The 17831-nt window shown below is 39.9% G+C and overlaps 1 protein-coding gene across 1 annotated transcript in view; it reads left to right on the top strand.

Moving 5' to 3' along the window:
• LOC308366468 (glutamine--fructose-6-phosphate aminotransferase [isomerizing] 2-like) overlaps positions 1-17831 on the top strand; it is a gene marked incomplete at its 3' end in the record, with an annotated part of 60104 nt that overhangs the window by 28078 nt on the left and 14195 nt on the right. Inside the window, exon 8 of the mRNA XM_080840180.1 lies at positions 15881-15988. Coding sequence (XP_080696306.1) covers positions 15881-15988 — 108 coding nt within the window. The remainder of the gene's footprint in view (positions 1-15880; positions 15989-17831) is intronic.

The following is a 17831-nucleotide window of genomic DNA, read 5'->3' as shown; positions in this document are numbered from 1 at the left end:
TCGATGGGCAGCTTTTCAATCAACTGACATTTACTACGGCTGTTATAGTCACTATTCAAAGAGCATTGATATAGAACGGTGATTAAACTTTCACTGGATCTACTTCATGCGTCCCATTATAGATAATTAATGGACACCTTCCAGATCATTTTTTAAGTTGTTCCCTATGTATCTATGGGTTCCCATTAGGGCTGGGCAAGTTAACGCGTTAATCTTGCGGTAATCCATCAATCATTTAACGCCGACAATTATTTTAACGCGCGTTAACTCAGGTTTTATTATTTATTTTATTATTCTAAAAGTCTGTTGCTCACAGGCTTTTATTTTGAAAAAGTTTGCCGGTGACTGCTGTGGAACCGGAAAAGGAAATAATTTGCGGTAAAAAACACAAACATGGAGACGGGTACGGAGATTTTACATGGGCATTTTCAACTTAAAGTTCTTAAAGACGGTCACCATCACACGGAGAATACACGAGTTGTATGAAGAGGAGAGGACTGCAAAAGTGGCGGTTCGTTTCTGCGGACGCTCTTTATCATGTCCAGGGTAGAATTTCATCTGGTTTGAACGTCTTGCATAAGCGACTGCTTCTCTATCCATGTGCAACTTGTTGTTGCTCTAATTCTGCTACACTTGCTGGACTGTGTTTTAAGTGCCCCACAACCTTTCTGCACTTGGCCAGGACATTGTCAAACGCCCTGTTATGCAGAGATACTGTGACAGAACGCTGGAGACTGTGCGCGAAGCAGGAGACATGATCAAAAGGCAGTTGTCAGCAGCGATCATATTTCGTACACTATCTATGCTAAGTGTGGCGACTTTATTGGACACATTCCACCATAAAGTGTCCCACGCACGTTTCAGCATAATGTCTCTCCTCAGTTTTCATTACAGTCAAAGCATGTGAATGCAGCGCCCACTTTTCATCGATAGAATGCACTTTAACTCCGAGGTAATTGTGGTTACCGAGTTTGCTGTTGGTTGAGTTAATCTGATTGAACTGTCAATCTTGTTCATAGCCTTCTGTAGGACTTTACAAAGGGAAGAGCTATGTTAGAAAATAAAAAATGTCTTTACAATTAAATACACCTTGGCTAACTTCCTTCTATGTTTCTGGTTTACGTAAATGTTATCACATTTTTGGTGCTTCACCACACTCTAACATTAATGCAGTGGCAATAACCTTTAGTTTTGTGTTTGATACAATTGTTTAAGTTGAAATTAACACAAATTATTTATTTTATTTAACTGCTACTATATAAAAATGCTGATGTTAAGTGTTTGTTTGCACAACCAATGTAATGGCACTTTAGTTCATATGGCAGTACATTTAATACATCGCTATACACTTCTTTTTAATTCATTTTTGGGATTTGCGTATAATAATGCGATTAATCGCGATTAATCAGGGAAATAATGCGATTAATCGCGATTAAAAATTTTAATCGTTGCCCAGCCCTAGTTTCCATATGTATCTTTGGGTTTCCATATGTATCTTTGGGTTTCCCTATGCAGTGATGAAGGCCTCATCTTCCTGAAGGTAAAAAACAGTGTGACCTTGGCTGACCTTGACGAGTTGTGTGCTCTTTTGTCTCTCCCACACACAGGTGGCTTCACCCTCCAGTCCTATTTTGGGCTTCAGAAGTCCAGTACACTGGACGAGATGAAGAGCGTGGTCAACCTGGACCCAGCCAGCTTCAAACCCCCCAAGATAGACATCACAGACATGGGTGGCAAGAAGGAACTGACTCGTCCGCACAAACTCAAACCCCGGGACATGAACATCCTCACGCCATCTGGCTTCTGACACTAGCAAACATGCACTCAGCAATTCAGCCTGTCACATTACACATTTAGCCCTCAACGTCTTCAACTCTCACACACTGACCTGTAGTAGGTAGTCGGTCTACCCTTGTAGGCTTCCCTTTCCTACATGTCACTTGGTGAGAAGACTGAAAAAAACAAATGCACTCTCTTGTATCGCCAGCCTCCCCCCCCCCCCCTCCCTTTATTGTGTATGTGCAGGCGGTTTCATACATCAGTGCCAAATGTGTCGACTGAATATGGCCATTATCCCTAGGTCCGATTAAAGCAAAGGTTATGGGTCAATCCCAGTTCCCAAGGCTGAGTCTAACAGGGTATCTTTTTTGTGTGCTTGTTGACCCCTTTTTGCCAAACATTTCAGCAGTGGTGACCTGGTGAGTGTTTGAGTGGCGTGAGAGTCTTCTTCCCCACTTAACCCTCTTGTTTCACTAGAGTTGTAATTCCTCACATTGTCCCAGTCAACATGTGAGTATACACTTTGCATAGTCTTTTATTTTCCAGAGGTCTTTTGATAGTGACCTAGTGTTGTTGTTTTTTTTAATTCATAGTTGTTTGGTGAATTCCTCTTCTGCCCTGATGTTGAAGTGTGAACTTTAACAAGGTGCCTAAGCAAACACTTATATTTCCTTTTCTGATGCGTATTTAAGTATGAAGTATGATTTGTTTGACAGGAATAGTAATATTACTCCAGTGGCTTCGCTAATGGCTATGGATTAAAAGAGTATATGAATCTTGCACGTCATATGTTGCAACATTAAAGTAGTGAGACTTGGCCTGGTGATTTGTCATATGAGTATGCAAGGTCTAAAAGAATGCATTGAAAGGGTTAGAAGCACAGCAGAACAGGTGTTTTGTTTATCTCATTTTATACAGCATTATTCTTGAATGATACATTTGTCTTTTGCAATGTGTATATTTTTTATCATCTTTAATCTGAGAAATGTGCTGGGAGAACATGCTGCTTCTGAGGCAGTTCCACTGTAAATAAAATGACCATATCCTAACTCGGCGTCATTGAGCCTCATTTTGTGGGTGTCTGCGTGCTGGACAAGATGATGTCACAGTTCAAAGTGCAGTAGGAGACCGAGCAGACTGAGGCAGGTTACACAGGTGTTGGCATTTGAGTTGAATTTATGACCTATCCCTGAAATGACCGACTAATGGTTAACATCAGTCAGAAACAGATGTAGTTATCAGTGTGGTTTCTACGGGATATGAGGATAGAAAACTGAAATGTGACCTTACATGCTGCTGCCTCTGCCATTAGGTGGCAGCAGTGGCTCACTGTTCAGATTTTGCCAAATGCTGAATTGCATTTATGTACCGTTTTGATCAAATCAAAACACTTTGATTAATCTGTATTTAACTCGTATTTCTTCAACTCAGGATCGAAACTGACACGTTTTATATCAAAAGTTTTCTACACAGACTGTAAATTACAGCACAGATTTTTGCTTTAATTGTATTACAGCATTCTGCTGTTTGTATAAGGAGAACATGATGCCAGCATTTGGAATGACCACAGAAAGTGCAAAGTGATTCAAACACATTTTACTTAAGTTTGTATAAAATAGTTCATTTAACTCGCAAAGAGAATTGAATATTAAGTTGTTTTGAAAATGGTAACCTTTTAGTGAAAAGGCATAATCTTCAAAGTGACAGCATAATCTACAAACGTTTTGTCTGACAATGGCAATTGTAGTGTAATGTAGATTTGTTTAGTACAGTCCCGCCCACAATTATTGGCACCCCTAGTGAATATGAGCAAACAGGCTATGAAAAAAATATGTCTGTTTATCCTCTTGGTCTTCCACTCAAAATATTCATAAAAATCGTACCTTTCCTTTGAGGTAAGATAATTGAAAGAAATATTTTTTTTGACATTAACAAAAATATTATTCTCCAAAACATGTGTGCCACAGTTATTGGCACCCCTTAATTAAATGTTTTGTGCAGCCTCCCTTTGCCAAGATAACAGCTCTGAGTGTTCTCCTATGAGTGATGCGTGATGAGGTTGGTGAACACATGGCACGGAATCTGAGACCATTCCTACATACAGTATCTCTCCAGATTCTTAGGTCAACGCTAGTAGACTCGGCTTCAGGTCCTCCCACACATTTTCTATGGGGTTTAGTTCAGGGGACTGTGATGGCCATGGCAAAACCTTTATTCTGCGGTCGGTGAACTATTTTTGTGTTGATTTTGACGTATGCTTCGGATCATTGTCCTGCTGGAAGCTCCAACTACGGCCCATTTTAAGCTTACTGGAGGGGGCTGTTAGGTTTTCATCTCCTGGTATTTGATGGAGTCCATGATTCTATGTATCCTAACCAGATGTCCAGGGCCTTTGGAATAAAAACAGCCCCACAACATCAAAGATCTACCACCATACCTCACAGTGGGAATGAGGTGCTTTTCTGTATGGCTATCTTTCTGTCTACGCCAAACCCACATTTGTTGTTTGTTGCCAAAAAGCTTCATTTTGGTCCTATCTGACCATATAACTCGGTACCATTGAAAGTCTGACTTACATTTGGCAAACTGTAGGCACTTTAGTTTGTTGTTGATTGACAGCAGAGGCTTTTTTCTGGCAACCCTCCAAAACAACCTGTGGTGATGTAGGTGGCGTCTGATGGTAGTTTTGGAGACTTTCTGGCCCCAAGACTCAACTAATGCCTGCAATTCTCCAGCTGTGATCCTTGGAGATTATTTTGCCAGTCGAACCATCCTCCTCACGGTGCGTGGGGTCAATGTACACACACGTCGTCTTCCAGGCTGATTCTTAGAATCTCCTGTCGCTTTAAACTTCTTTATTATTTCCATGATAGTGGAAACGGGTATTTTAAACTGTTTATTTTTTTTTGTCCATTTCTTGATTTGTGCAGCTCAACAACTTTTCATTGCACATCGTCACTGTGTTCTTGGGTCTTTCCCATAGTGATGAATGACTAATGGAATTTGGCCTGTGTCACCTCATATTTGTACGCCAGTGTTCCTAATGAAACAGGTGAACTAAAAAATGACTGGAAATATCCTTCAGTTAGATTTCAATTATAAGATTTTTCTAGGCGTGCCAATAATTGTGGCACACATGTTTTGGGGAAAATATTTGTTCAAAGTCAACTGTTTCTTTTTCTTCCAAATTTTTTACTTCAATGAAAAGGTAAGATTTTTGTGAATATTTTGAGTGAAATACCAAGAGGATAAACATCAAAGACATAGTTTTTCATAGCCTGTTAGCTCATATTCACTAGGTGTGGCAATAATTGTGGGCGAACTGTATATAATTCACATAAACCTCACAAGATATAGTTTGAAGTGATGTCTGTTTAAGATTTTTTTTTTGTATAATTCACATAACCCTCACAAGATATAGTTTGATGTGATGCCTGTTTAAGGACACCCTGTACTAATAAAACATACAGAATAGAATGGAGAGTCTGACACAATAATAATGCCTCCTTTTGTTAATCCTTAGCAGGATATGGTTGTTTAACAACAGGGCTTTAAAATCAGCAACTTGTCAAAGAGCATTTATGATGCTTCAGAAATTTCACTGGAAAAGCAATTTCCTTGTTTGCATTTTCTAATTAAAAACCATGTGGAGATCAACCTGGGTTCTTGGAACACATAGCTGCATCTCATTTTTGTTTCAGCATTCCGTTTGTGGGAATAACCATGAATTGATTAACATGTCATTGTGGTGACACCATTGTTTCTTTGCACGCGAAGTGAAGCTGTTTCACCATCACATGACAAACTTCTTCGATGGAATAGGGCGTAATGATATGTACAACTAGTTAAATCAGACTTTTGTGAGATTGTTCTATTTATTAAAATTGTACCTGAGGTATAATGGGTGTCTTGAAAATGCTCTTCAAACGCTCAGAAATGGTCCGACAGAACAGTTAAGAAAGAGTGATGTTTTGCCTCGACTTTAAGACGTGTGTTCCTCTCTTTCTGTCATCTTTGACCTTGCTCTTTGAAATGGCCACCATTCATGGTTATGGTTCCATTCCTTCCCTAAATGAGCAGTCTGTGCTAATGACAAACCTCAGTCAGGACTCCGAGGGCTCAGATGTTTCTCACAGGGGGAGATCAAACACTCAAGGGCAAGAGGAACCAGCTGGAGCTTTCTCCTGTAAATTTCTCTTTCCTTGGGGGTCAGTGAGAAAGGCAAAGCTGGGCGTAAGAGGAGAAAGACTTTTCGCTAATGTCTACATTTTTAGGTACTTTTTAAAAGTACTCTGGCCAAGTGACATAACTATATTTGAAGTCTCAACTCAACTATCACACCAACCCAAAATGTTGTTTGATTAGAGTAATAAGGGATGACATCACATTCAATTACCAAACATACTCTCTGACTCCACATCTTGAAATAAATGCATTTTTTATTATACTACTATTTCATAAATACCTTTTTTATAATACTACTATTAAAGGCCGACAGTAGCCTTTCTTTTGTTGAAGTTCATTTGTAGCGAATTGTGCTTTAAAGAAAATACTTTCCAGAGGTGAAACTCCAAATGTGTAATTCTATCAACAGAAACTAACAAAAAAGGGAGGGGTGTACCGCTGGGGTGTACAGGTTGGGGTCACAGGATAGAAATGACATAACACTCTGAGAAAGCTGAATTTACAGACGACTGAAGCAGTACCCCCCTGCCAAAACAAAATATCATTATACGTAAGACATTTAGAACAGTTTCAAATATTCAGTAGTGTTTATTGCAATGGGGTAGGTGTTTTCAATGATCTAAATCCACTGTAAGAACCTTTACAACTCAGAGGAAAGGTTTGATATTTTAGAATTAATATGAATACATCTGCCACATTAATAGTGAGTTGTGCATTTCCATAGAACATTATTTCAAACGTATTCTTCATGAACTTGTTTTTTTATTTTACGAGGGTTGTCATTGCTTAGCAGAAATCGCTCAGTTTTTTTGGTTCAAAGTTCAGTTGAATTCTAATCAAACTTAGGATATGGGTGTGTCTGCACCCATGTGTGTGCGTGCGTGCACATTTGCATAAGGCATCTTATGACTTCATGAGTTTGACATCAAAACTATGTCAGAGATCTGGGTGCAGATGCAGTTACTCAGAATTCAAATGCACAAGGAAGTCACTGGGTAAACCCCTAATCAAGCACGGCCCAGAGTTCACACTAAACCTTTTATATGACCATACCAGCTTTTAACAGGAAACCTTTTCTCCACCGCCAACAACTGACTATCTGGAATTTGCTTGAGAGGCGTGGATGCCTTGTAGAAATGGACCCACACGCTGACCCCCCCCCCCCATCTAAACCTGACTCAAACCAGATGTGGAGGAGGAGGTCTTCTGTGATAAGGGGAAGAACCCTGCCTGAGGTAAGAACTGGAGTTGATTTGGACTGATAGGGTCAAGAGAGGAGTGCACCAAAGATCTGGGTTACCAGGAGGAGGAAGGAGTGAAGTGTGTATTTATGATGATGTTAAAGCTAGTGGAAGGCATCTTCTCACATGATATTATCACATGACACCAACCTCTCCTGAACCTGAGCTCTGTTGAAGAAAAGATTGGATGCATGAGAGAACATTAATAGCCCTCAATTATTCTGCTCAGTTATTTCCTCTTGGGGCATTTTTGCTCCACACCAAACCTGAAATCCCTGTCATGCTTGGGAAAGTGGTATACATCTACTATTTTATACTGTATAAGTTTATCTATCTATAAAAGTAAAACTATCTATCTTTAACTAAGTTATTAAAGTTATTATTAAAGTTTAAGTTATTAAATAGCAGAGGTTACCAAAACATCTCCAAACTATTTGGAATCTTTGAAGAAATGTAACTACTAAATATGTTTTTTTTTTTTTTTGCAATAGCAACTTAATTATACCTGTTCAACATAAAGGTGATGCATTTTCAACAGTTGCCAAATATTTGTCAAGCTGCTGCAGTCTGTATGCCTAACTAACAACAAAATATTTACCTTCCTAAATAATTGAATTTATTTACAGTACAAGTGAATCAAAACAGGAAACACAGGAATCATAAACAGAAGGCATCAGGAGAGGGTAACTACCTTGTAAGGGGTGAAACATACAGTACTGTGCAAAAGTTTTAGGCAGGTGTGAAAAAATGCTGTAAACTAAGAATGCTTTCAAAAATGGAAGTGTTAACAGTTTATTTTCATCAATTCTTCATAAATTAACAAAATGCAGTGAAGGAACAGAAGAAAATTCTAAATTAAATCAATATTTGGTGTGACCACCCTTTGCCTTCAAAATAGCATCAATTCTTCCAGATACACTTGCACAGTTTTTGAAGGAACTCGGCTGGTAAATTGTTCCAAACATCTTGGAGAACTAACCACAGATCTTCTGTGGATGTAGGCTTTCTAAAATTCTTCTGTCTCTTCATGTAAACCCAGACAGACTCGATGATGTAGAGATCAGGGCTCTGTGGGGGTCATACCATCACTTGCAGGACTTTCTGTTCTTCTTTAAGCTGAAGATAGTTGTTAATGACATTGGCTGTATGTTTGGGGTTATGTTCCTGCTGCAGAATACATTTGGTGCCAATCATACGCCTCCCTGATGGTATTTCATGATGGATTAGTATCTGCCTGTATTTCTCAGCATTGAGGACACCATTCATCCTGACCAAATTTCCAACTCCACTTGCAGAAATGCAGCCCCAAACTGGAAAGGAACCTCCACCATGCTTCACTGTTGCCTGCAGACTCTCATTATTGTACCTCTCTCCAGCCCTTCGGCGAACAAACTGCCTTCTTCTTCAGCCAAATATTTCTAATTTTGACTCATCAGTCCAGAGCACCTTCTGCCATGTTTCTGCACCCCAGTTTCTATGTTTTCGTGCGTAGTTCAGTCACTTGGCCTTGTTTCCTTGTCGGGGTAGAGCTTTTTGGCTGCAACTCTTCCATGAAGACCACTTCTGGCCAGACTTCCCTGGACAGTAAATGTCTGTACCTGGGTACCACTGGTTTCTGCCAGTTCTGAGCTGATGCCACTGCTTGAAATCTTCCGATTTCGAAGGTAAATAAGCTTGATGTGTTTTTCATCAGCTGCATTAAGTTTCCTTGGCTGACCACTGCGTGTACGATCCTCAACGTCTTCTTCAAAAGAGCTTGAACTGCACATTTTGAAACCCCTGTCTGCTTTGAAATCTTTGTCTGGGAGAGACCCTGCTGATGCAGTATAACTACGTTGTGTCTTGTTGCTGTGTTCAGTCTTACCATGTAAATGGATACAAAATAAACATTTATTGTTTACATTTTTCAAAGCATTCTTAGTTCATAGCATTTTTTCACACCTGCCTAAAACTTTTGCACAGTACTGTATATGACCTGAAATCACCCAAAAACTCAAACTCAAACTCAAAAACTGCTAACAAAATATATGGCCCCAACATTCCTACATAATATTACTTCCAATATTAACAAGAGATATGTATAGAAGACAAGCCACAATAAACTTACAGCACAGCAGCACACAAAGTAAGTGAAGGTTAGTATAGTATAACATGACACAACCACCGTACACTTACAGAACACACTAGTTAGAGTATTGGCAAAAACAGAGCGGAACAAGAACAGGCTTTTACAGCACCTAACCAGCCTAAAGCTAATGTCTGTGTATAGCAGCCTGGCCGACGATAGCCTCTAGTCTTCTTGGGTATGACACGACAGGTTTGCACACTTTGATTTAGGGATTTTCTATCCTTATCCACTGCCTCTCAAGCTGTCAGTCAGAAATTTTCGATTGGGTTGGAGTCAGGGCTCTGGCTGGGCCACTCAAGGATATTTACATACGCTCCTGTGTTGTCTTGTCTGTGTTCTTAGGGTCATTGTCCTGTTGGAAGGAAATCTTTGCACTTTGCTCTGTTCAGCTTTCTCTCAACCGTCGTCTAGTCCACTGAACGACACCCCCGCGCCATGATGCTGCCACCACCATGCTTCACCGTTGGGATGGTATTGGGCAGGTGATGAGCGGTGATTTCCTTCAGACATGATGCCCAGAATTGAGGCCAAACAGTTCAATATTGGTTTTATCAGACCAGAAAATCTGGTTTCCCAGTCTGACAGCTGATGGTATTTAATTTACTACCATATATTGGAAAACACAGTCATGGATTTTGTCAGTCATGTTTCAGGTTTATTCTTGAACGATGGTGGCCTACCATCGTGAGACAGAGGCTTGAAGTCACACACTCACTCACAGTGTTTCACCTTAGCTTATCTATCTATCTCAAAGGCTCTTATATACATAATGTTTAAGGGGTGTTACCATGTATTCAAAATAGGCCATGGCTGCAGACACCTTTGTCTCAACCTTGGGGGAAGGGAGTTCTCACCTCCATCCCCAGGTCTGAACAAAGAGCCCTCACCAAGAAATGTTTAAATGCCAATAAAAGTAATATATTTATACTAGGTATAAATAAGTTGGAATTATTGCAACTAACCAGTCCCTTCACAGCCCTTTAGGTTCTTTTTGGAAACTCCAAGCAGGCTTTCCTGTGTCTTTTCCGTCACTGAGGAGAGGCTTCCGTCTGGCCACTTTGCCTTAAAGCCTAGATCAGTGGAGCACTGTAGTGATGGTTGTCCTTCTGGAAATTTCTTCTCCACACAGGATTTCTAGATCTCTAGGCCCTTGTACCCTGATTGGTCAGTTTGGCTGGACAGGCAGCTCTAGGAAGAACCCTGGTTGTTCCAAACTTCTTCCATTTAAGAATGATGGAGGCCACCGTGCTCTTGCGAACCTTCAATGCAGCAGACCTTCCCCAGATCTGTACCTCAACACAATCTGGCCTTTGAAGATAGAACAGAGGAAGCCTCTGAAAATGATTTTAAACAATTTAAGCATAAGGCTGCCTGCAACATAACAACATGTGAAAAAGTGAAGGGGTCTGAATGCTTTCTGAATGCACTGTATATCAACTGCATCACTTTTGACATCAGTGAAACAGCCAACTATCACAAGTTGAACCACGACGGCAATAAGTGATGAGCAAACATGGTAGCATGTTTGTCCTATTGATTGTTTTTTTGTTTTGTTACATTTCTGTGTAAAATAACTATTGTCAGAAAGACATGATATTTTTGTAATTATTATTATAGTTATATTATTATTATTATTATTTACAAGTTGTGTTGTCTTCCAAGTGTTCCTAGGGAAATAACATAGTTATTAGAAAAATACATGACCTCTATATAACAAGTCATTGGTGAGCAATAATTTGTGACTGTGGCAGCAACTGACAAAACCAATCCACTAGCATTTCAGAGCAAGTCTAAGGTTAGTAGCTTATGCTTAAACCCCATAGCACCCAATAATACAAATTATTGCTCACATTTTACTTGTTATATGGAGGTCATGTATGTTATTTCCCTAGGAACACTTGAAAGACGACACAACTTAAAAATAATAATAATTATAATAATATAACTATAATAATAATAATTAAAAAATACATTTTGACATGTACTGCTTTTGTATCAGTGTATGTCAGTTTATATCCTTTAAGCCTTTGAAGCCATTCCAACAGGAGAACCAAATGGTCAGTGCATGCTCATATACTGACATTACCTATTATATCTTCCATTCCAAGGCATTTGATCTCTTGGCCAATACTGATTGGATAAGATGTTCCTCATGGACCCCAAGGATTCATTCATGTGAACGCAAAAATCACACACAAACCCACACCATCACATAAACACACCGAAGCCAAGGAATTTGAATCAGTTGCCCAAAGAATTGCCCATATTTGCTCTTCCTCGTGACAGTGTTATGGAAAAACAGGGAGATTAACGAATCAACCGACTCAAAACGCATCATGTCCACCTAACTGCAGAGTGTGCAGAGTGCCAGCCGGTAAGGTACCTGGCATCATACGCCTTATTTTACACAAAACAGAGAACATATTGCTTAACTTATAAGTAGTCCTACATTTGTTACAGCTTGACCTTACCATAATAACAAGAGGACAAGAGATTACAAGAAAAGGAAAGTTACTAAAAAATATTCTTGCGTCCATGTACCACTTACAGACAAAGTTTACACATGACTAGACTGTTAATTGTCAAGTAGAACTGATTGGGATATCTTCGAGGATAAGATAGAATTATTGAATGACTCACTTGTTTTACAGTCTCTGACCCTACCCCCTCTAAATGAGCCCAATACTGGCAGCCCAATAGTGATTAGAGGGCTACAGAGAGCTAATGATTTCACTTGTGTGCAGTTGAAGCTCAACATGTGCCTGCCTGAACTTGCAGGTATCATCTGTTTGACATCTTTCTCCCTTACTCTAATCTGCTAGAAAGATAAATTACTATCAACAAAGGCTAAAAACTAAGAGGAAGCCACTGTAAATCATTCATACAGTTTATATTGTATTATTCAATTGCATTGCAAGGCTTGTGCAAGAGCATATTTAACAGTGGCTGTAAAACTCCATATACAAGCACTATATCCTGGTAACTATGGCTATAGGCCGGTAGATGAATTCCCATAATACAATAATACTGATTGGAAAATGAACTTGGGCCCAGTAGATATGGATGCCAGGTAGATTACATGTAACAGTATTAAATGTCATAGTATTAAAGACAAATAATGAATGTAATATGGGTAACCACACGGTATAATAGTAACTCTTGTCCCCCCTATAGCTTGACAATTAATATTTCAAATGAAAACTGTGGATATCTAAATGTATTGATTTCATTCTATGCTGTTTTTAACAGTGCTATCAATAGTCTGTTTCTTGTGGGTCAAAGCATCTGAAGGAAAATGCATGGTCATCCCAGTTATCTGAGAAATGATTAGACTACTAGAATAAAGAGAGTGGTACTCGACTTTCATAGGCAATGGAACAGTGCAGAATCTGAACTCCAGGTGTTGCCTCGTTCTTACCAACCTTTCCAAATCTAATTTTCACCTCATGGCAATTGACATGCTCAAAATTGTAAATGTATCACTGCCTTAAAAAGAGACAGAGAATGTGAGTTGTCTACCTCCACAGTGTTTCAAAGCCAGCCCACCGGGACAGAAGTCCAGCTACTTTGCCTTAGGCAATTTTTCGTCTCAAACCTGGTGAAGAAAACAACACTGTCCTGTGAGGAAGAAGAGCCTAGTGGATACTGGGAGGGCAAGGCGGTCCTATCTCTGTGAAGTCATGGGGAGTAACTAGGGAGAAATGAAACAATGTGTGGAACTTTGTACTGCTCAACATTTTGGGACTGTTTGCATATTGATCACAACAGTCACCGGTCTTGGTCAAATATCTGCAATGGGTCCTACCTAAAGATCATCTGTGGTGGAACCAGACTGCCCAAACAGACTTTCCACAAAGTGACTGTTTACGTTTCCTGCCCAGTAATATTCAACAGCTGATGTGTTCTGCAGAAGGCCTTCAAGGACACAGCAAAGAGGCCTTGTTTGAATGTTATCTGAAGCCTAGGTGAGCCTAGGTCTTCCAACCTTGCAAAACTTCCATCCTTGCCTCGGACGTCAGAGATCCACCACGTGGTTATCCCTACTGAACGCTAAACTTCTGTCTGTATAAACCTTGTAGGATGTGTTTATCATGGCTTCACTTTCAGCCTGATGATGGGAGTGAGCCCGATTGCAATCGTTGTTGTTGTTCGTCTAATATACAGTATATACTTATATGCAGCTCCGGAGTCCTGAGGTAACTAGGGTGAATTTTCACCTATCACTGGTGATATCCAAACCATGATGGTGGGTCACTCTATGACTTCAGTCTACCTTTTTTTCTTATGAGTGGGGGCCAAGCAGCGAAGCCCCATTGTATCATAAGGTCAAAGTTGGAAGTTTATGCACGTAACCCGATGCCTGCTCATAATTCTATCTATGTGGCATTTTCATTTTCGAAAGTGTTTAGCTGTTAAAGCCAATCAGAATTTAGGGTAAAGCTGACTAAGGAAGCAAGGTCATATCTCAGCAATGCTTTGATGTATGAAAAACAATCTTGGTACCTAGACTTGGGACCCGATTATGAAGCGGGTTATTCGACCACTAGGGGTTATACTTCTGTAGTTGTAATAATTGTGTCTGGTAATACTGTGGGAGGTCCCAAGGCTGAGACATGGCAACTTCTTGTCATGTCAAAATAATTGGGTCAGCCGCCATATTGGATTTTATGGAAAAGTCTAGAATGTATTCACAGGCCACACTTTTTTCCAGTCTCTACCAGACTTCCCACACCCTTCACATCCAATCAAAATCAGGGGCAAAGCTGCCAAACAGGAAGTAAGCTCTTTATTTGAATGATCTTTGGTCAATTAACATAAAACTTGTTGTGAGTGCTGACGGCAATGCCTTTGACATCAAGTTGATATGGCAACTTGGGCTGGGCTGCATTACTTATTTGTGCCAATTTTTTTTTTTTGCAATTAAAATAAACAAATGGGATGAATGGAAACCCAGGTCATTATAAACGTCAAACATTTTTCATAATTCCTTTATTATTTCAGATGTGCTGAAGGGTGCTATAAAACCTATGATTATTCCTTATCATATTTTTTCCACAGGCATCCAACTTTTCTAGTGTTTCAATGCCAAGTTATTCCAGCTCCCTGATTTGTCTATGAAACTAGTAATGTTCAAGTGGGAAATATATCATAGTTCATGATGATTGCTTCTCATAGGCAGGTAGAACACAATATACGCTCTGTAACAATGTGGGTCGACAGGAAATACAACCAGGTAAGCAGTCATTCTTGGAAGGTGTGGTTCAATTGCGCTTTAAATGAAGTGGGTGGAGCTGTGGAACTCAAGAACTTCTACATAAAATCTGTCACACAGCATACCAGGATCTCACTGTTGACGCACTTAGGACCAGCTGGACATCAAAGACCTTAACAGTGTACAGGACCACGAACTTTCATACAGTTTAAGAAAAGGACAACAAAATGTGTGGTAAGATACAAACTGGCTTATATTCCAACTTCAAAATGTCATTGATAGATTTGTCTCTATGAACTCAGACGTCAAGGTTTGAAATTAAATTATATTTTTTCAGCGGTTTGTAACGACAGACCGTCTCTCAGTCGCTTACATACTTTCTAAGAAAAGCGCAGACATTTGCCTACATAAAAGTGGTGATCCGCTGGAGCGCTGGGGATACCAGAAATGCAGGCTTCACTGGGCGCTACGTGTCACTCCATCCTCTCAGGTGTTACGGGATACAGAGCTCTTGTTGTGTAGCCTGCGTGTTTGCCTAGTCTCCTTGTTCTGATTTAAAGAATATGCCCTTTGGAATTTAGTATTGATAGGTTCAAACGTTGGCTCGGTATACGTCTCAAAGCGCAATAGGTTGACATGACAAATATATACAGATGGAGTTAACCTGCCGTAATTGTAGTTATTATGATAGTCAAGGGCACCAAATCTGTAAAAAAAAATAAACAGAAATACGTAGGCTATCCAAACGCCACGTTACATGGCAAAGTTATGCCTCGTCCATCTAGTCAATTTGCCCTCTCTCTCTCTTTCTTTTTCTCTCTCTCTCTCTCTCTCTCTCTCTCTCTCTTAGTCTGTGTGTCTATGTAGCCTATGTGTCTCAGAGTTCACCTTTGACATCGAGTCTGTCCGTTCCTGTCTGTAATGTGCGCACTGATACCATATAGCCTACTCTGTTGTCCGAAGTGCCCAGAATGTGTGCACATTTAGTAAAAATGGATGCAAAGATGAAAATGTGTTCGCATTCCAACAGAACGCTGGTTGACCATGTTAACAGTAGTCTATTGACGATCAATATCCAAACCGATAAATAACAGCGGTATTATGTTGACAATGGGCAACTTTCGAAAGTCATAGTCATTCAAAGGTTATGTTTACATTTTGCTTTTTATACGAGTAAAAAATGATGATATGCTTCCTTTGCAGCTTAAAAGTAGCTTCAGTATCTCTTGATGACAGTTGAAATGAATAAAGTTGAAGTCTGAATCAAAGCAAACTATAATGATGGAGAAGGAGAGTGTGAGAGAAAGAACACTAACGATTGCTCATCTGTCACAGGAATATTTGCTTACCTGAATTATCAAGTGCCCCGCACGAGGAAGGAGATATTTGAGACCTTGGTGAAAGGACTCCAGAGGCTGGAGTACAGAGGATATGATTCAGCTGGTGAGTCTTTGCTGTAACTCACTCGCCACATACGTACATAGAGGAACATTTGAGTTCTCAGAGATGGATCTTTGATAGCTCAGGACACCTGCAGTACATTCACAAAGTATTCAGACCCTTTCACCTTTTTCACATTTTGTTATGTTGCAGCCTTATGCTAAAACTTTTTCAATATATTTCCACCCTATAATGAGAAAATACGATTTTAGACATTTTTGCTGATTTATTTGAAAGGCATAACTGAAATATCACCTTTAACACCTTGACATAAAAATGCAGACTCTTTACTCAGTTCTTAGTTGATGCATCTTTGACAGCGATTACAGCCTCTAGTCTGCTTGGGAATGACACAACAGGTTTGCACACTTGGATTTAGGAGTTTTCACTATTCAGTATTCAGTCCCTTGGCTATGACACTTGACATTTCTCTTGATTCTCTTTGAGATGTTTAAACATCATGATTGGAGTCCATCTGTGGTAAATTCAGTTGGTTGGACATGCTTTGGAAAGGTACATACTTGTTTATATGAGATCTCAAGGCTGACATTGCATATCAGGGCAAAAAGGAGGTCAAAGGAACTGCCTGCAGAGACAGGATTTTGTTGAGGCACAGATCTGGGAAAGGCCACAAAAATGGAACGACAAGGGTTCTTCCTAGAGCTGGCCGCCTGGCCAAGCTGGGCAACCGGGGAAGGGGCGCGGTCACTCCGGCTGAGCTACAGAGATCCTTAATAGAGATGGGAGAAACTTCCAGAAGGACAACCATCACTGCAACACTCCAGCGATCTGGGCTTCATGGCAGAGTGGGCAGATGGAAGCCTGTCATCAGTGAAAGACACAGGAAAGCCACCGAAAGGACTCTCAGACTGAGCGAAACAAGCTATAGAAGGTTAACCTTCTAGCAGGACAATGACTCTAAGCCTACAGCCAAGACAACGCAGAGGTTGCTTAGGGACAACTCAGTAAATGTCCTTGAGTGGCCCAACCAGAGCCCTGACCTGAACCTAATTGAACATCTCTGGAGAGACTTGAGATGGCTGTCCACCAACAGTGTCCATCCAATCTGCCAGAGCTTGAGAAGATTTGCAGAGAATAATGGCAGAAAATCTCCAAATCCATGTGTGCAAAGCTTGTTGCGTCATACCCAAAAAAGCCAGAGGCTGTAATCGCTGCCAATGGTGCTTCAACTTATGAAGCAAAGGGTCTGAATTCTTATGTCTTAGGTCAGGGGTCTTCAAAGTTTTTCAGGCCAGGGACCCCCAAACTGATGGCGAAATGAGCAGGGACCCCCTACTATATAAATTGCATAACATTTTGTTTATAATATACTGGGCCTAGTGCCAAATAAACATAGCTACCCTGTTATTGTGTATTCAATACTAAGCTATTCAAATAATACAAAGGTTAATATATTCATTAACATTTTTATTTTTTTAACATTGAATTTAACCTAACATTTTTGAACAACGAATTTAACTTAACATTTTTTAACATTGAATTTAATTTAACATTAACAACATGAAAGGTACAGGGTGGCCGTGCCACTGCCATTTATAAACATACATCTTGCAAACAACTCTGAGCTAACAATTAATAACAACTTATTAAAATAATTCACAGATATATGTTTTTATTTCATCAAACATAAAAAAGGGACAGTGAATCCTCAAGCATCTATCGATGGCACACATCCTCCCACATTAGTGAGATGTATCTTCTCTTCAAAGCTCCTGACTGACACGATCCAACGGATGACGGAGGAGGAGTCTGGCACATGGAGTTGTGTTGACAACATAGATGTTATAGTGAGATTGACAGGTCAACAAACCAATCACACCGCTAG

The sequence above is a fragment of the Sprattus sprattus genome, assembly GCF_963457725.1.
Source record: "Sprattus sprattus genome assembly, chromosome: 6".
Taxonomy (NCBI): domain Eukaryota; kingdom Metazoa; phylum Chordata; class Actinopteri; order Clupeiformes; family Clupeidae; genus Sprattus; species Sprattus sprattus.
This window is presented reverse-complemented; position numbering and strand designations above follow the sequence as displayed.